Below are 21271 nucleotides of genomic sequence, written 5' to 3'. Positions count from 1 at the left end.
AGGCGCTCGATTAACAGTGTTAAGAACTTGAGTTAACAAATGTGAGTGGAAATAAAAGCTGTTGTGTAGATGCATTCAAGTGTAAGAAGGTGTTTTTTCCTCATTTAATCTCCAGGATTTCAGCATTTATGGCCTCTCATGACCAATAACAAATAAAATGGGTTTTAGAGGCATATTTGCTGTTCTAAAACAGATAAATCAGAAAATGGGTCAAATTCAACAGTTTGAACATGGAGCTGCATTGAGATCCCCATATCTATGGCCTTGAAAAGGAAGATTTCAAAAGGAAAGTTTATTAAGAATGAGAATCTAGAAGGATATTAAGATATATTCAATACTTTGAGTTACAAACATGCAATTGTGTTGATAGAAGAGGGCTTCAGATATTTCTCTTTAAAAGGAAAAAGTTTGCATGCCTGTAAATGAAGATATCTTAATATCCTTTTTAAAAAAAACACAAGTGCTTTTTGTCATCTTTGAACTGTCACTGTTGGCATATAGGCCTAATGCAACAAAGATTACTAAAGTCATCATATTTTAAAATATAAAATAAAATAAAATAATGATGCTGCCATCTTTCTAAAGTCATTTTTACACCCCTCTAATTTGGCTCCAAATCTCAGGTGAAAATTGTAATTTTGACCCCCCCTCTACAAAATAGTGGATTAGTGGACTCTGTGACATTTAAAATTTTGGCATTTATCACAATTTCTGTATATCTTTGTATAGAAAAAATATTAACATAATCAAAATTTGAGCTGGGGTAGTTTACGAAATTTGGTTGATTTGACATGGAATGACCCCTAACCATAACCAAAGTTGCATTTATCAAACATACAGTAAAAACAGTAGTTGTGAAATGTTATTTGCAATTTAAAATAACCGTTGTCTACTGTAATATATTTTGAAATGTAACTTATTCCTGTGATGCAATTACTCCAGTCTTTAGTGTCACATGATCTTTAGGATATCATTATAATATGCTGATTTGCTGCTCAAGAGACATTTCTGATTATTATCAATGTTGAAAAGAGTTATTTTTGGGGAAACTGTGATGCATTTTTTCAAGATTCTTCGATGAATAGGAAGTTCAAAAGAACAGCATTTTTTTTAAATAGAAACTTTTGTAACATTATAAATGTCTTACTTTGAATCAATTTAATGCTCATTGCTGAATAAAAGTGTTCATTTCTTTCAAAACAAATCTTACTGACCCCAAACCTTTGAATGGCATTGTATATCAATGATACTACAATAACACTGGTCTGTGTTTGTCCATCACAGGTCCTCACTCAGCTCTCAGTATGTCCGATGGGGACTATGATTACCTCATCAAGTTCCTCGCACTGGGGGACTCTGGGGTGGGAAAGACCAGCTTCCTTTATCAGTACACAGACAGCAAATTCAACTCCAAATTCATCACCACAGTGGGAATAGACTTTAGAGAGAAACGTGTGGTGAGTATTTTTATTACTAGAACTAATATGACATTGACATTTTCATAGTTGTATTGATGTTTCTTATACTCCTTTTGATGTGTATATGCATGCATTGCTATTTATATGTTGACATTTCAACTTATTTAGCTTTGAGTATTCGGCTATGTGATATATTTATAGTTCTATGCAAATGAGATGCCTTTATCAGGTCTCATTGGTTTAGATGTTTCCTGCTTGATTTGTAATGGAGGTTTAGTGTTTTGGAGTCCCAGCCGGGATTAACTGGACTGTAAAATCCCATCGTCCTGTTCAGCTCTGCACATGGAATCTTGCCCAGAGGTTAAAAACAGCAATTCATGTGTAAATCGCAGCCTCAGGTGAAGGGAGATAAACACAGGTTCGTCTGAACACAGTCATGAATACTAGATGCAGAAAAAACACATGCAAAACACTGCACGCCTACGAAAGCAAACAGACATTCTCTGAGGAATTATGCTTTTCCTGAATGCAATACGATGCCTAAGGCAGCTTAATTTGTTGGGAACACGCTACGACAAGAGGCAGTCCACATAATTCACATGATACACACCTTAAAATATGCGACCCTGGACCACAAAACCAATCTTATGGGTCAATTTCGTTTAATTGAGACTTGTACATAATCTGAAACCTGAATAAATAAGCTTTCCATTGATGTATGGTTTGTTAGGATAGGACAATACTTGGCCAAGATACAACTATTTGAAAAACAGGAATCTGAGGGTGCAAAATCGAAATATTGAGAAAATCGCCTTCAAAGGTTTCCATTTCTGTTGGCGATTGCTGCATCCACTCACAAAATACATTTTTGATATATTTAAGGTAGGAAATTAACAAAATAATCTTCATGCATCATGATCTTTACTTAAAATCCTGATGATTTTTGGCATAAAAGAAAAATCGATAATGTTGACCCATACAGGGCTTTGTTGGCTATTGCCACAAATGTGACTTATGACTGTTTTTTTGTAGTCCAGGGTCACATATGTCAGATGGATGGATGGATGGATGGATATACACAGTATATATACTGTACACAGTATATACAGGATACAATAATATCCACATTAATAATATTTATTATGTAATAAAATATGTGCAATCAACTAATTGTTGTAGTAAAATTAACTCCAATGCAAGTGGTTTATTCTCTTAAAGGGGTGGTTCGGAATTTTGGACATCGGGCCTCATTTACAAGTGAGCCTTAGTGTTATTTATCAGTAGAGACATTTTTTTTTTAAAAATCATCCAGTCGTCCCAGTTGCGTAGTTGGCCGGTGCTAGGCTAGCGCGAATCAATGGTACCAGTTTTAGCCTGCCATTAAAACAGTTTTACCCACTCCACAGTACACTAAAAGCACATCAGTTATAACGCCAGACTATCGATGTAAATGTCTGTTGAGAGAATAATGTTAGAAATCAAACTACCCTTTCATCGCATTGCAATAGTTATACTTTGTTCCCTGTATTTATCAGCATAGTCTACAGCAGCGGCGGAGTGATATGTTACCTAGGCAACCGAGAGAGCCGGTCCACATGACAATCACGCAAGTGTATTTACCTGCCGCTGACACTCGTCATCACTACAGAAACAGACTTTATTTAAAGAATAAAGCAACAAGACATATAATTATGGCCACGTTTGAAAGCCATGACAATGTTTCGGACTTTGAAGACGATGAAGACGAGGAATGTGTGTTATTCAACGAACCATACATGTATGAGCCGGAATACACAGATGAAGAACTAATCGAGATGGATGCTAAAAGGTCAGAAAGAGAAGAAAAGATCTGTAGAGACAGCAGCCCCTGGAGATGCCGTAGAAAACCGGGACAGAACATCGGGAGACTGGTGGTGTCAATGCAGAAAATGTATACAAATGCCGACGGAAGATGAGTGTTTTTGCTGCAGGGAGTGGGACTTAGTTATCCCACAGATAACAGAACTGGAACTAAACACTAGTTTACAAGATTTAGATGTTTCTGGGCACAGCGCCTCCCGAGACAGACCAATGTGCATAACGGAGCACCCGGACTTTCCACCCCTTCTAACTCGAGGAGTACTCGAAACACTCTTCTCCTTCGATAAAATAAATTGGAAAAAAAGACCCGGACCTGCTGGACCCAACGGACAGTTGTCAATGTTGTAAGTGTAAGCTGTCCAATCCAAACAAAAATTTAATTAATTGTTGCCTAGTTCTTATTTATGTATTTTTTTTTAATGTGTATATAGCGCCTCAAAACTGTAAACAAAAGTTATTACCTGTTCATCTGTAGCTGTTGGTGCATCGGGAAAGACGGCTGGAACTGCATTCAAACTCAGTGACTTTTTATCGTTTCGATCACTTTGTACAAAGTCGTCTGATCTAAAATGATCGCTACAAATTCGAGCCTTTAGTAGTGTCTCTGTCGGTGTCTCCTTATCCAAGCCAGCAGCAAGAAGCCACAGTTGGTTCCTTTCTGGATCTCTTACTGGAAATCTGTGGAAACTTTTTGTTGACCATCTTTTTTTTTTTTTTTAATTTTTAAAAATACAGTGAAAAACCATTTTGGCAATTCTTTCAATTCTTATGTTTCAAAATCGAGGCTACTACTAGCTAACTTTGCGTTCTGTTGTGTTTACTTTCCGGCACAGTACTACTCCCGGAGCAAAGTAAAATTCCGCCGCTGCTGAGAAACTAGTTCCTGTAAATGTAATGCGATCATTGAAATATATTTTGATATGTCAAACTACATTGAGTAGTTTGAATTCTAACATTATTCTATCAACAGACATTTACATCGATAGTCTGTCGTTATAACTGATGTGCTTTTAGTGTACTGTGGAGTGGGTAAAACTGTTTTAATGGCAGGCTAAAACTGGTACCATTGATTCGCGCTAGCCTAGCACCGGCCAACTACGCAACTGGGACGACTGGATGATTTTTTTTTTAAAAATGTCTCTACTGATAAATAACACTAAGGCTCACTTGTAAATGAGGCCCGATGTCAAAAAAACCGAACCACCCCTTTAAAGGGCTTTATTTTATGATAATGACTAAACAATATTATTTCACCTATTACATGACATCTTATCAAATAAAATACATGGGCATAAATATTGATTAAAGTAAAAGCTATTTTATTGGATTATAAAGATGGGAAGAAAGAGTGTGGTGTGCAAGACTTGAATCTAGAAGCTGTAAAGCTAATTTTATTGGCAGAATTCTACATTTGACCAATCAGAATCAAGTATTTCACAGAGACATGCAACAAACAGTGCACTAGTGGCCGCCCAATTTTTTAATGGCCTTGGATTTTTCCCTATACATTTTTTCCATAGCGATTTTAAAGTTATAAGCCACGATTTAGACCTTGATTTAGGAGCTGAACAAGAAACAACAAAGGTACAAAACTGTATTACAGCTTTAGTGAGTGAAAGAACTACAATTCCAAGCCATTGTGAATGATATAATCAAATTCAAAGTCCACTCGTGTTGATATGTCATTCGCGAACGAGCCACTCTAAAAGCCGATTCTTTGAAAAGAGCCGGACTTCCCATCACTATCCACTAGCTTTTTGCTGTCGCTATGGCAATATCAGCTGCTTTGTAATTATTATTTTTTTTAAAGTATCAAATCCAAACTGAATGATGACAACACAGAATAACATACAATCACTAGACTAGTGATCATCAAATCCCTTTTAACAGTTTATTTCACAGACTTAGACAAGTTTTCTACTTTTTTCCCAAAAAACCTTTAGTATTAGCATCACAAACACTGAATTAATAAAAAAGTAAAGGACATGCTATATCGGATAATTGGGAATGTTGGACAATATTTACATATAACAGCAATAGAACAGCTTTACAGTAAACTGTTTTTTCTTTTTTTCTTTTTTTTCTTTTTTTTGCAGTAGCTACTATCTTATATTAACGACCGTTAAAGCAAGACTATGTAAACAAAAAACACAGCCACTGTCCATCATGTTCTATAAGATCATAATGTTTGTAGCATGATCCAGGGGATTAGCCATACAGAAATGTAATATATGTCAATATAAGTAAATTACATAATGTCAGTGCCCATGTATGTCTGCTGCCTACATGAGAATACATGCAAAATTCATATAAAACATAGACATATATGAAACAATATAGCAAAAATGGCCGTTTTCATGTAAGTGCCATATATTTTCCCGTATATGCACATAAATGTTAAATATATGTAGCCTAAGACGCATATATGTATATATGCATATATGTACTTAATGGTATATATGGTATCATATATCTGAACTCAAATATTTTCTTCACATGTTTGGACACATAAATGTTCATATATGTTGCAGGCATAGGCTATATTGTGTTCTCAGATGAGTCAAATATATGTATAGATATATATGTCATGCTATTTAAAATATAAGTACATATGGCCATATAGGCCTATTACATTTTTGTATGGGTAAAACGTACAAAATATATTTAAGGCCTTGTGGAATTGGTAACTAATAATAGTAATAAATGTGTAAAGTTGCATAAAATGGAAATACTCAATAAAGCAAGAAAAAACTACATCAAATGTGTATTTAATGATTGGATTAACTGTTATCTGTGCTGTTGTCCAGTAACTCCAGTTGGAATTTTTACCCCAAAATGGCGGCCGAGCTACCGAAGCGCCACCTAGTGGCTGTTACCAAAAAAGCATCAGAGTTTCGCATCTTGTTCTTCTATACTCTTTGGTGATGATGAGAGGAGATTCAGAGACCCCTTTCTTTACTTTTGTGTGGGTTTTATGAAAAGCAATTAAGTTCTTACTATTGTTGTATGTTTATACTGCGTTGTAAGGAATGTTGTGAAATTTATGTATGTTCATGCGAACTAGTTTTATTTGTTGAACTGCTTGACTTATTAGTGTAGTCATGAGACATGTAGTCATGCGTGCTGTAATATGCAACATGTTTCCTGTGTGAAATAATTAGCCCTCTAAATGTCGATGCAGACCTTATTTGTGTTAGTTATTTAGAAATATGCTTCTGCGTTCGGTTGCAGTGTTTATTTGGTGCTGCTGCATCGAGTGTTATAGTAATATAGTGTCATTCTGCATAGCCACTTAAAGGCGCAGCAGTACAGATATTAAAAGGCATATAGTGACATTCTGTTGCACTGGATTAATGTCAATTATTATTTTCTGTACTGTAGTGTTGTGAATGATGACAATGAGCATAGTATATTATTCCTTTATTTGTTTATTAATCCGTTATTATTACCATTGCATTATTTCTTTTCTTTCTCTCCGTTTAGACCACATACAGTAGGTGGACAACCAGAATAATACTTTTACCGCCGCCGTGCTGCCGCGGCGGTAAAATTTGGGGTGTATTTGATGCCTTTTACCGCTAAGAGGCGCAACAATCACAGACTCTGAATAGTGTCCGTTTATTCTCTCAATTGCGTAATCTGCCGCTGCGCCGCGCGGCTCATTCAGAGCGATTGAAAGCTTATAGCAGATGAATTTAAGTAATTTGTGAATTAAGTTTTATTTTATTTATTATTATTCAAAACCTCGAACCACGGTGCTTCGTCTGCTGCTAAACTAAATAACATTTATATAATAATTCTGAACTTAAATGAAACAATATCGCAACATTTCGACAAATAAATTATTTGATCTGTTTTTACATTTTAATTCAGGGCGATTTATTTAATTAGAGTGAGATTTTCACCCTTGCCTTGTCATTTTCTCACTGGGAAGCGCTCTCATCATAGCTAAACATGTTTGAGTAGATCCTCTGTACCTCTCGTTTTCATATGGATTACATAATCAGATAACATTTATTAGCCTAAATATTTAGACATTAAAAGGGTTTAGACATAGCCGATTTCTTATCGTGACTGAGCTGAGGCAAGTGGCTTTCGGTTCATTTTTGTGACGCGCAGTTCCCGGAGACAGAGACGACAGATAAACTTTTGTCGAGCCTAACATGAATAAAAGTTTACAGTTTTGAACGATGTAGGCTACTCTACTCTTATCTGTATGACCAAAAAATCACGGAGTAGCCTACTAAGTTATTTTAGCTGTTATGAAAAAAAATAAATCCAAATGAACGCGCCGCCGCGTTTGTCGAACACTAATTCAACATGCCAGAATAAAACCCGACTTTAGAACAATGCATAGCGTCACTCGGCGTGGTGTGCAAAAACACTAAATTATAAACTTCAGTATTTAATTTAAAAAAATCTCAAAACGCTGTGTGACATTTTGAAAAGCTGTGCATGCATTAAGGCCACTGGAACCATGAACGTAACTGAAACGCTGGTTTGGATTTTATTGTTTGTCGTTTAAACGTGCCTGTTGTATATCTTTATTTTATATGGTCAATTGGTGAAGTAGCCTATAGCATTGATTACTGTGGAGGGAGGGGGTGGGGGATTAAAATAATTCAGCAGAGAGATGTTTAGACCAGAAGGAAATCTCTGTCCCCCATGGCAAATAGCACCTGGCTTAAAACCATGTTTTTAAAATCTCTATGTTGGCTAAAGGAAATAAAAAATAATATATATATATATATATATATATATATATATATATATATATATATATTTTTTTTTTTTTTTTTTACAGAACTGCTTTTGAAATTACGATTGTATCATTATACAGATGTAAAGTCATTCTGATGGATAATATTTGTTCCTTAGTGTAACATGGAAATGCATGTTAATTTTAAATAAATAAATATCTATTAATAACTGTAGCATTAATAATAGGCTATTAATAGGCTAATATAAAATTTTGAGTAATCCACGTTTGTTCGAGATTTGAACCGGTGTCATCTAAATGATCGAAACGTAAGTTCTACCACTCGGCCATGAATTTGCTTGCTGAGACAATGCCAAACGTTAGTTTCTCGAGTTTTCGTTTCTCCTGTGTTTGCTCTTCATTTGTCTCATTCCTCAATAGAATAGTACAAATCAGCTTCATTGCATCAAATTTATTTTTGTTTGTTATTTTTGTTATTATTATTATTTTATTTTTTTGTTATCGCACTGCTCCCCCGGGGAATAGTCTTATTTCGCCCAACGTCTAGGCCTATAGGCTATATTGTTCTCGTCTCTATTCTTAACTTTTCATTCTATTTTTCTGTCCTAAAAAATGTTCTATTCTTTTTACCATAGTTGTAGTATTTCATCCGTACTGTTAATTGGCATTAACTCCACTTACATTTTTAAATGCGGCAATAGCTGCTGTTTTGCACAATATCCCTTTGCGTCACCTGACGGTCATTTCGCGAATGACTTTGAAATGCGACTGATTTACTTTTGCCGCGGTGGTTTTGCCACGGTGGCTGCCGCGGCGGTAATAGGCATTCTGGTTGTCCACCTACTGTACACTCAATTATACAAACTTGTATATTGGCATCCTGATCTTGGAAATAAAGATTATTAAGGATTCTCTGGCCGGAATCTTTCTGTAGTGTTACCATCCTAAAAAGAACCACCATACTTACACCATACTAGTCCACACTTTACAGGTGCTGATTCTCATCCCAGCCGCTTAACACACTGCTGCAAACCGTCCCAGTGCATGCTGAAGGTCCTGGTCTGATGAGGCCAGCACGACAACATCCGCAAAAAGCAGAGACGAAATCGTGTGGTCCCCAAACCGGACACCCTCCGGCCCCTGGCTGAGTCTAGAAATTTAGTAAAAGGGCCCTGGACCCCATACTCCCAGAGCACCCTCCACAGGACGCTTTGAGGGTCACAGTCGAATGCCTTCTCCAAATCCACAAAGCACATGTGGATTGGTTGGGCAAACTCCCATGAACCCTCCAGCACCTTGAAGAGGGTATAGAACTAGTCCAGTGTTACAAGACCGGGACGAAAACCACACTGTTCCTCCTGAATCAGAGGTTCTACTATCGTCCGAATTCTCCTCTCCAGTACCCTGGCATAGACTTTCCCGCGGAGGCTGAGAAGTGTGATCCCCCTGTAGTTGGAACAAACCCTCCGGTCCCCCTTCTTAAAAAGAGGGACCACCACCCTGGTCTGACAGCCCAAAGGTACTGTCCCCGACCGCCACGTGATGTTGCAGAGGCGTGTCAGCCAAGACAGCCCCACAATATCCAGAGACTTGAGGTACTCCGGGCGGATCTCATCCACCTCCGGTGCCTTGCAACCGAGGAGCTTCTTGACTACCTCGGTGACTTCAGCTAGGGTGATGGACTAGTCCACCTACGAGCCCTCAGCCTCTGCTTCCTCAATGGAAGACGTGTCGTGGAATTGAGGAGATCCACGAAGTATTCCTTCCACCGTCCGACGACATCCCCAGTTGAGGTCAACAGCTACTACCCACCTTCACTGTAAACAGTGTTGCTAGGGCACTGCTTCCCTCTCCTGAGGCGCCAGACGGTTTGCCAGAATCTCTTCGAGGCCAACCGGTAGTTCTTCTACGTGGCCTCACCGAACTCCTCCCAGCCCCGATTTTCTGCCTCCACAACCCCCCGGGCTGCAGTCCGCTTGGCCTGCCGGTACCCATCAGCTGGTTCAGGAGTCCCACAAGCCAGCCAGGCCCGATAGGACTGCCATCCCTTACTTCCGGTGTCCACTTCCGATTGCCGCCTCGACAGGCACCGGAGACCTTACGGTCACAGCTCCGAGCGGCCGTGTCGACAATGGAGGTGGAGGACATGGTCCACTCAGACTCAATATCTCCAGACTCCCTCGTGATCCGGTCGAAGTTGAAGATCTCTCTGACAGGGGGCTCGGCCAAACGTTCCCAACAGACCCTCGCAGACCCGGCTGTGCCATGCCGGGCGACGTCACGGTCCTCGTTATAAATTCCATCAAAAAGGGTTTATGAACCGCTCTTAGTCTGACCCGTCACCTAGGACCTGTTTGCCTTGGGAAACCCTACAAGGGTCATATAGGCCCGGACAACATGGCTCCCAGGATCGTGCGGGTACTCAAACCCCTCCACCACGGTAATGTGGCAGCTCAAGGAGGGGGCTTAAGATAACATTTATTTGAATTAATAAATTATAGCATTTATTTTAATTCATTATCGAGAGAGAGAATAAGATGAGAGATTCGTACCAGTGTCTGTTCAGCATCTGCCTTTCTATTAACAATGATGCGGATGCTGTGAGTTTAATTACTTCAGTATAGTGTAGTGTTGTAACCCCTTGTTGCTGAGATAATGTAGCGATTTAGTAGCGAAACTATTTTATTAATAAAAATCACAGGGCAGCGTTCATGAGTTTCTGTGCTCCTGAATTTTTTTCTGTGCATAGCGCGATCTCCGCTTTGTGTGCGAATGACGTATGTGTGTGCTTCAACGGTGATTGAACTGACTTGGAAATACCTGTGCATTAAACGGTTTTATTGCGCACCTTCCAGCCAATCAGAATAGAGTATTCAGACAGACAATGGTGTATATATATATATATATATATATATATATATATAACTTTTTTTATACAAAAATATTATTTTGAAAAGCTTCAACAAAAGCATATACCATTGATTAAAGGGATAGTTCACCAAAAAAGAAAATTGTCATTATTTACCCACCCTCAAGTTGTTCCAAACCTGTATGAGTTTTTTTCTTCTGTTGAACACAAAAAAAGATATTTTGAAGAATGTTGGCAACCAGACAATTGACGGTAGCCATTGACTTCCATAGTAGGAAAAAAAATACTCAATGGCTACCGTCAGCTGCCTGGTTACCAACATTCTCCAAAATATCTTCTTTTGTGAAAGAGAAACTCATACAGGTTTGAAACAACCTGATGACAAAGTTTTAAATTGATGGTGAACTATCCCTTTAACAACCTTGTAGCTTACAGTAGGTCTTTCTTTAATGATTTATAAGTTATTGTGAAAAATCAGTTTCCCTTTGAAAAAATAAATGGTATTTTTACATCCAGACTGTTGCACTCAAAAAAAAGAGAAAGAACTGACTGAACATTTGCTTTGAGAAAACTGAATCGGGATGGCTGGTATAGATACGGAAATGTGAATTCAGTTGAGTAGATTGTGTGTGTTTTAGGAGAAAGATGAACACGGGATCCTCCCACCTTCAAACGGCATAAAAGAGCAGGGATCCCTCCTTAAGAACAAACACTTGAGCACTTAAGACCTCAAACAAATGCTAATCGTTTAGGCAGGGCCACACGATCAAGAGTCATACTACTAATGAGACACTTCCAGCACTGAATCATCAAGTGTGCATTTTGTGGTTGTGTTTAACAAAGTCAAAAGTAAATTCAGGTTTCCTGGAACTGCATACCAATGTACTAAAAAAACACACACGGCAACCACATAGTAACACCCTTGCAACCACCACAACAACTGTAGCAATGTGGTAGCACATTTTGCATTAGGCAAACCTCACATTTTCTGCAGAGTATATAGTTTCTTTGTCGAAGTGGCAAGGATATTCAAGCATTATGCACTAATATAGTCTCTTACTGGTCTCTAAATAAGGTGTACAAATCCAACGGTCCTGATGGCACAGCCGGGAGAGGTCAGAGGATCCACATTCAGCTGTGGGATACAGCCGGACAGGAGAGGTGAGATGCAGATCAGTACTTGTGCTTTACTTCCTAACATGCACTCAATGAAAGAAATTGTCAAAGAGGTTTTATTTAATGTTCTGGCCAGTTTTTCACTGTTGTGTGACCTGTGTTTTCTCTAAACACTCATGCAGATTTCGGAGTTTGACCACAGCGTTCTTCAGGGATGCTATGGGTTTCCTGTTGCTCTTTGACCTCACGAGCGAGCAGAGCTTCCTTAATGTGCGGAACTGGATGAGTAAGTCCTTCATACCTTACTGAGTCCAGACTCACTGAAACAAACACAAGAGACTCAAACATATACACAGGTCATATTTTGTTTTAATACATTTACTTTCTTTTACCAGATTTAAAGAGTAGCTACATACATTTTCCTCATAAATTGTTTACTTTTGCAACAAATTATCCTTCCAAACAAATTATTTTTTTATCTAGCAGCTTAGATTGGTTGCCCATATAATTGTAAGAATAATAAAAGGTATTTAAAAAAATAATTTAATATAATTTGATGAACTATATTAACTAGCAGCTTAGAGTGGTTGCACATTTTCTTATAATAATAAAACTAACAAATAATTGAAATATTTGTAAAAAAAAAAAAAAAAAAGCACTTTAAGCTGCTAGTTTTTATCATTATGATTATAAATCATTTTTAAAATAATAATTGCTAATGAACTTCTGTGATGTTTTGTGCAGGTCAGCTGCAGACGCATGCGTACTGCGAGAATCCCGACATTGTCTTGTGTGGAAACAAATCCGACCTGGGGGACCAGCGTGCAGTGAAAGCGGACAATGCACGGGAACTGGCGGAAAAATATGGGTGAGACGCCACATTCACCTGATCCATCAGTCTTGAAGAAACATGCCCTGTATTTGTCAAAATGTGATGTCACACATGACCTTGTCTGCTTGGAAAAGCAATAGTTTTATTTAATTGTAGACTTTAGGACAGAAATGCTTCACTTCTGTGGAATGATCTGTTGATTGAAAGTATTTAGGCGTTGAAATATCTGAATGCAGGGGTGCTGGATGAAGTTATGAAGCGGGGGGCTGCTGGCAAGTTAGTTACAAGGTCATTGCAAACTAATTTGATTGTAGTACTAAAATCACATTAAATGCTAGGGAAGTTGTACGGGTTTGTCTGATGAAGGCGAATTCCCAGGCGTGCAGGAAGGTGACATGGGAAATGATTTGCTGGTGTGTGTGAGTCGTATCTCAATGTAGGTCTTTATACGTGTTCACAGGGTGCGGGCGACTCCAAGGATGTTTGTTTTAAGGGCCGTGTCTGTACCGTGTTTGCCTAAGATGAGGGCATCTCTCGTTAAATGTGACACTTTAAGATGGCGGTATACCGAAAAACTAATATTTACTGTGTTAATGTGAGGAGTCTTCAGTTTAGAAAAGCACTTGCACGCTGCTCGGTATTAGTAATGCTTGGTATAACTTTTATGGCATCTAAGAATGTTTTGGCCTCATGAACAGATTTTAGGTGTCAGGAAAATTAAAATTTCTTTGCATTTGAGAGTGTAAGTTTGTTACCGTCAATAATGTTGACAATGTGTTTATCCCTAGTTCTCAGCAGTGTTCAGTGAGTTTGCAGTGACTCATCTGTTAAATGTTATCAGTGTCCATCGATTGTGTTGACTGATCATCCCATATAAACTCCTCCCAGGCTTGTCTTTGTACAAACAATAGAGACATTTGAATCTATCACTGCAGGGGTTTTTAATCTTTTTTGATCTATTTTTTTTAAAGGGACACCATGTAACTTTTTTGTTCAATGCATCATTAATCCTTCTTCCCAAACATGTTTAGTCTTACCCTGATTCACGGTGGTAAGCCTATTATAGGTGTTTATATTTTAGACCAGGCAGGATGGTTTTCGCGGGAAATTGCATACTTGCATCACTCGCCTGTGCGTGTCCCATCATATCCATAAATTGAGAAAAGTTGCTCTAGCTACTTCGATGCGTGTAAGGTGTGCTCAAACGTCCTTGGAATCACCCGTCCTGGGAATCACAAGAGAGTCTGCTGGCAAAAAAAGAGAACGCGATCGAGCTCGTAATAAAACAGGAATCAACATTAGCTTGCCTTTTCAGGTATGGCAAGAACTGAGGGATTTGAAATGGTGTACAGGCAAGTAAGGTATTTTATTGAACAGATAAATTGCCATTTGTAGCTCTCTAACAGAGTTCATTTTAAAGCATTATCTATTGTGGGGGTCATTTCGTTATGGTTGTTGTAGCACTGTGCTGGAATTTATTTTCAAGGAGGTACTGTGTCTATTAATGGGTATGGCTTATTAATGTCTTCAGCTAGTCAACTTTATATCCTTTCCAACTGATTACATATTTTAAGCCTAGTAGTGTATGTTTTATGAGCAGTATGATTACTTTATTCATCCGCATTGTCACACAAAGCCGAAGCACAACCAAAACAATGTTCTTCTGCAAAATGCCTGCAGTTTTGTTTTTTAACTGCTAGAGGGTCAACGGTTACATAGTGTACCTTTTTAACCTCCTGAGACCCTGCGACCTCATATGAGGACATCACATTTTTGGTTGTGTGCAGCATAATACTTAATTCTGTGTAACTGAAACATGTTTTTCACAAACGAGGACACTTACACTGCCATCTGGTGGGGTCAGAAGAGAAAAAAATGTAACATAAATAATTTAAAGATGGCGGAGAACACAGGTCACATGTCACGCAGCCACTCCAGACCAAAACGTCCACAAGATAAAAAATCTAAAAACATTTCATTGTTGATTCTTGTTAAGTTATGCATAGAAGAGTTGTATGATTAAAATGGCATGCACATTTGACAAACTTTTGTAACAATAAAGATTTACTATGCTGCTAAAGTTGATGTCCACATATGAGGACAATGGGACTTAGCTTTGAGGAAATTGTATAAGATGTTAGCAAAAAAAAAATATTGTAGTTGCATTGAGCTTCGTGACGCACACTGGCTCACTCACTCGAGCGCGCACACACACACACACACTCAATGGGGCTTCAGTTCACTCACGATCGTGCGCGCGCGCACACACACAGACACACACATACATACACACACACACACACACACTCTCTCTGTCTCTCTCTCTTGCTCGTCGCTCGCTCGCGACACACACACACACACACACACACACACACACACACACAGGATATGAATTGTTGATATCAACAATTCAATTGTTGATATCAACAATTACATTTTTGATATCAGCAATTTAATTATTGAAATCAACAATAGAATTCTTGATATCAACAATTGAATTAGTGATATCAACAATTGAATTGTTGATATCAAGAATTGATTTCTTACTAGTAGAAATATAATTTTTGATATCAATAATTACATTGTTAGGCTACTAGTAAAAATGCGAATTCCTGATTTCAATAATTCAATTGTCACTAGTTGAAATGTCTATTCTTGATATCAACAATTAAATGCTACTAGTAAAAATGTTAAATTTTTGATATCTGAAAATGTATTTCTGATATCAATATAATTTCAGATATCTAAAATGGCTTTCTTACTAGTAACAATTACATTCATGATATCAGAAATTAACATTGTCACTAGTGAAAATGGAATTATTGATATCATAAATGAACATTGTTACTAGTAGCAATTCAATTGTTGATATCAAGAATAGAGATTTCAACTAGTGACAATTGAATTCTTGATATCAAAAATAAAGGTTTTTACTATAAGAATTGTATTTCTGATATGTGAAATTGGAATTTCAACTAGTAAAAAATCAATTCTTGATATCAACAATTGATTTTGAATGGCAGCCTATGGAGACTTTTCACAAGTGAGAATACAATTACAGATATCAAGAATTATAGTTTTTACTAGTTGAAATTCAGTTGCTGATATCAAGAATTATAATTTTAACTAGTGAAAATTGAATTGTGGATATCAAGAATTAGCATTGTTACTAATGGAAATGTAATTTCTGATATCAAAAGTTGCCATTGTTACTAGTAGAAATCTAATTCCTGATATCAATAACTATTATTTTAACTAGTGAAAATTGAATTGTTGATATCAAGAATTCATATCCTGAAAATGAATAAAAGTTAAAACGGCTTGCCATAAACCCCAAAAAGCTAGAATAAATCTAAAATGTACGCCAAACCAAAACTCAGGTCTCAGGAGGATAAAGTTAAGATAGACCCACTGTCCTTGCATGAGGACATCATTTTATGCAAAAACTACTTCCTGTACAAAAACAAATTTTAGTTATTATACTTATTAGGTCCTACTTATACCAAATAGCAAGAAAAATTATAAAATGCACACCAGGCAAACTCTCGGGTCTCAGGAGGTTAAGTTAAAAAAATCTTGTTTATCATACCAGCAGTTTTCCATAACATATATATTCACCTTTGAATCCAGGTCACATTAAGCTGTGACCATTAAGCTAAATTCATTTTAAAATGTATTCATATAGAAAATGTCACTATATGACTGTTTTCCTGGTATTGTTGATCAAATAAATGCAGCCAGGTAAGCATAAGACAGGGTTCCCATGGGTCCTTGAAATCCTTGAATCTGAGAAAAAAATGTCAAGGCCCTGGAAAGTTTTTTGAAAATAAACATACATAGATACAGGTCCTTGAAGTTGCTTGAATTTATTTTGTGCATGAAGTTTTCTGGAAAACATTCCATATTATTCCCTCCGGTCCGCTAATGTGTTATTTTGCCAACAATTCGTGGCCTATGCATACTAGCTTGCTTGATTTAACGTTACCTTAGTTACGCGCATTTATACATTACGTTAATTGTTTCCCGCATGAGGTACTTTGAGTTGCGCGTTGCCATGACGTTCACATGTGCACAAAACTACTACAACGGTACCTCAACGTTTCACAGACACACCGTGAAACATTGCAAAAATAGGCTGAAATCGCTGAAACATGATGCCTGGAAAATGCAAGTTTCAAGATATTTGTAATGTTTTAAAATGTATTTGATCTGCAATATGTTGTGATATGTTTTCAGCGCTTACACCGAACCCAAATATCTTCAGTCAATAGCCCTATTCGGACGGTAATTGCTTCTCATGGGGTCCTAAGGTATTTTCAGGGGTTGGTCTGGTAAGGTATTTACAGGGGTAAGTCGGTGATTTTATTGCCGTCCGAATCCATAATGTCAGTGTTTTTCTCCCACCACCCGCATTTAAATCCCTGGCCGAAATACCTTCTGTCATGATCGTGTGGTGGTTTAATTGCCGTCCGAATCCACATCTCTGAGATTACAAGTGATCACTTCAAAATTCATTGTTCAAATCCTTTTTGATCACTGGCGATCACCATACGTACGATAACATTTGCGCTTAACTGTAATTTGCATGCATTTTATGCTGAAAAGTATTAACAAGAACAATATTTCATTACCCGCTCCCCCTCAGCGAACAAAAAGGAGAAATGAGGAAAAAAGCACATAAACATTTAAAATGCACAACATTAAAAATACAAACCATGCAGCTTTATTTTTACCTCATGTAAATAAGAAGCTGCTTTAACTTGTTTCCGCTAATTTCCATATTTTTTAAATGACATCATTTTGAGATAAAATTCAAGAATATAAGAACCATTTAGAATATGGCATACGCGTGTCTAGCTTCCTATTTTTATAAATGATTACTAAATAATAGATAGAACATTATTTTATTAAATTAAATACGAATTTATTCGTATTATTCCAAGCATATAACATTTTATTTACAGCAGACAATCTTGCGACTGACCACGTGAGCAGCGCGTTAGTGGAATTACAAAACTCGCTTCTCTACCATCAATAAATCGCCATCCGAATGCAGTTATATCACTGAGGTGCCCTGAACAATTATTTTTCCAGACGTCCACATAAGAAACAATTACCATCCGAATAGGGCTTTTATATTGTGTTCAATAAACATAAAACATTTGTGATAATCTGTTGCCCAAATATTTTATTTAATGTAATGTTGAATTGCTGTGCTTGTTAAGATAATGTAAACCCATGAGGCAAGAAAAACTGAAAAGCATATTCATATATCTTAAAGGTGCATTGAGTAATATTTAGGAGGATCTGTTGACAGAAATGAACTATCATATAATGTTTTCAGTGGGGTATAAAGACCTTACTTAATGTACCGTTATGTTTGTATTACCTTAGAATGAGCCATTTCTATCTACATACACCATGGGCCCCCTTATTTTTGAAATAGCCATTTTGTGCCACCATGTTTCTACAGTGGTCCTAAATGGACAAACGCGTTTTTGTCACTGTCGTTCTTCGTGTAAAGAAGCTAGCTAAAGGCAGCGAATAAAATACTGACACGATGAACAAATAATAATAATTTCTGCAATAACATATACTTTTACCGAATAATTAAGTAAACCTAAATTCTTAATTTATATTTGCAAAGAAACCTCATTGCTTATCTGGCTACTCTCTGCTTTCTCAGACTACAGACTTACCGTAACTTTTGTTGATTGCAATTCACAACCTCACCACTAGATGTCGCTAAAAATTACACAGTGTACCTTTAAAACTTCTGGTTACATGACACTGAGCTCTTTTCAGTAAAATTCATTCAAAAGTTAATAATCAGATCATTTTAGAATACAATGGGATATACCGAATATTCTTCAGTGAAATGCAAAACAGAAATACGACAAATAGAATATCAGATCTGTCATATGGCCAAAAATAAATGCAAAAGAAAAAGCTTTTTGCATAGTTGTTGGACACATGAAAACTTACAAGGTAATACGATGTAACTGTGCTCTCACTTGAAATGTGTCCCCACATTAAGTCCTTGAATTTGAGGGTGTGGGACCTGGAAGGTCCTTGAAAGGTCCTTGAATTTGAAGTTAACTAAGATGTGGGAACCCTGATTAGAGACTTCTTTCAAAACATTTTAAAAAAAATATTATGTTATACTATATTATAATGTAATAATTGTAGTAATCTTATTTGTTTTAGTAATATTATTTTTAACTAGTAGCTCAGAGTGGATGCCCATCTAATAATACTATTAATGTTTGGAAAAGTAAAACTCTACAACGGATTTAAAACAAATCTATCTAAATCAATCCCGTTCACACAATAGCTATAATCATAATGATATAGTTTTAAAAATTGTTTCATATGTACAAGAATAGCTGAGTCCACAACTATAACGATGATGGCACATATAATCGATTGTTGAAATCACTTTCAGATTTTTTTTTTTCCAGTTTATGAGCAATAAATACAATGAGAGCCAATCAGTATCCACCCTGCCTTAAAATCGAGCATTTAAAGTGGCAGACTACAAAAATACAGTGTGTACTTACAATAACGACAGCGCTCAAATGTCACAATTTTAAAATTACAGTACCGACCTGGTACACGGTTCTTTGACAACTCTATTGTGTATTGAATTAACTATATCAATGAAAGCAACTACTGAAAAAATTACTATTTTATCCAATATCTATTTTTTTGCTATGAGCTCTATATCAGTTGCTTAGCGACATCCTAGTTTCAAACTCTGTTGGAATTGTGATTGGAATCAGTTTCATTTGTCATCTTCTTCTTGCAGTGTCCCGTACTTTGAGACAAGCGCTGCGAACGGTGAAAACGTGAGCCATGCTGTGGAGGTTCTTCTGGATTTGATCATGAAGCGCATGGAGAAATGTGTGGACAAATCCTGGATACCCGACGGAACGGTTCGCACCAATGGTCACAGCACCAGTGACCTGGCAGAGCCGCGGGACACAGACCAGAGCAAGTGTGCCTGCTAATGTAATGATCCTCCTTGTGGGCCTCTGCTTCCAGATGCAGCGAAAGGCTCGCTGATCTTTTTCATCAGTAGTAGTATACATTTCGGTTTAATTCAGTGGATGTAGAGGATAAGAGACCCTGCCCAGCATTAAACCAGGGGTCGCCACATCCTCACTTAGTTTTTCTCAGAATGGACTAAAGCCACCTATATTTTTATCAAGCTTTCGGCTGGTTACCAGTCTCCACGTTTTGAGAGCACTTTACACCAAATCATTCAGAACCCTTAATACATCAGACTAGGTGTGTATCAAGGGCTTGATTTCTCTCACTGTGTATGTTTCACTGTTAGTGCTCATTTACTGTTAAAACAGTTGTTAGAAAATTAGGTTTGTGTTTCTAAATGAAAACCTCACCTCACAAAATTATAAAAATACATTTAAAAAATATACTTTAAACAATTATTGTCATTATTAACTCACCCCGTCATCTGATACACATTTGACTTAAAAAAAGAGAGAGAAATAAGAAAAACATCATATGAACTTAAAACGATGCGGGTGAATAAGTAGTGACAGAATTGTCATTTATTGGTGAACTATTCCTTTAATAACTTGTGCTGGTTGTCCCCCTCTAATGGACGGATGATGAATAGCACGTCCTTCACATTTGTAGAACACTTTTGAATGTGTTACTATGTTATCTCTAGTCTTGTAGATGTGTCAGACAAATATAATAATATATTTAGATGTTATCATATTTAGATTAGTGGTTGATTTGTTGTATATTTGTTTAGACATTCACCAGGTGTTGGTTTTTTTTATTTTTATTATTATTTCTGGACTGGTTCGTGTAGCTTTACTGCTACTTCATTTAATCATGGGATTTGATTTGGAATTTTGTTTAGATCAAATATCCACATCTATACTGTAAATGATGGTTGAATTTCATACTTTATTTCTCAAAAAGGGGTTGCAAAGGGTCAGTAGATTCTGCTAAACTCATCTCTCCGGTCCCTCAATTTCACAAAAGTAAAACAAAAGAATTCTGAGTGAATGTTTTTAATCTTCTGTGAACATTTTGGTTTAGTTTTCAGAACCATTTCCAAATTGCTTTATTTTACTGTAGTGCCTGTAACACTGTAGCATTGCTAAACACTGTCTTTTGTGCCAAATACTGAAACTATTTGAGAAAATAAATATATTTTATTTATTATTATGATGTTGTCATATGCACCCTTTTGAAATGCATTACTTGTGAGCTGACTCATGTTGAAATTGCGATAATCTACATGCTTGACTAATGAAATCTGAAATTGCAGTACAGACCCACAAATTACCCCTGGTTTCGTTTTGCACTTTTACTTAAGACATTGGTTGCCTCACAACGAGTTTCTGTTTTTAGTTTGCCAATGCGCTTACAATTTTTATCCAACTCCTGCCTCCATCAAAGAAAACTGGAAGTACTTG

At 37.0% G+C, this 21271-nt stretch overlaps 1 protein-coding gene across 2 annotated transcripts in view; it reads left to right on the top strand.

Annotated features, from left to right (window-relative positions):
• rab27a (RAB27A, member RAS oncogene family) overlaps positions 1-21020 on the top strand; it is a 29264-nt gene extending 8244 nt beyond the window's left edge. Inside the window, exons 2-6 of one of the 2 annotated variants that reach the window (XM_077193947.1) lie at positions 1285-1457; positions 11943-12028; positions 12166-12269; positions 12728-12851; positions 19624-21020. In XM_077193947.1, the coding sequence (XP_077050062.1) occupies positions 1305-1457; positions 11943-12028; positions 12166-12269; positions 12728-12851; positions 19624-19825 (669 nt within the window). In that variant the 5' untranslated portion in view covers positions 1285-1304 and the 3' untranslated portion in view covers positions 19826-21020. Of the gene's footprint in view, positions 1-1284; positions 1458-6188; positions 6232-11911; positions 12029-12165; positions 12270-12727; positions 12852-19623 lie in introns of those variants that run through there. The other variant, XM_077193948.1, reaches the window with a different exon arrangement.
• The last annotated feature ends 251 nt before the right edge of the window (positions 21021-21271 follow it).

The sequence above is a fragment of the Siphateles boraxobius genome, unplaced genomic scaffold (assembly GCF_051911475.1).
Source record: "Siphateles boraxobius isolate OS27281-9 unplaced genomic scaffold, OSU_SipBor_1 31, whole genome shotgun sequence".
Classification (NCBI taxonomy): domain Eukaryota; kingdom Metazoa; phylum Chordata; class Actinopteri; order Cypriniformes; family Leuciscidae; genus Siphateles; species Siphateles boraxobius.
Note: the sequence above shows the minus strand (reverse complement) of the source record. Positions and strands in the feature narration are given on the sequence as shown.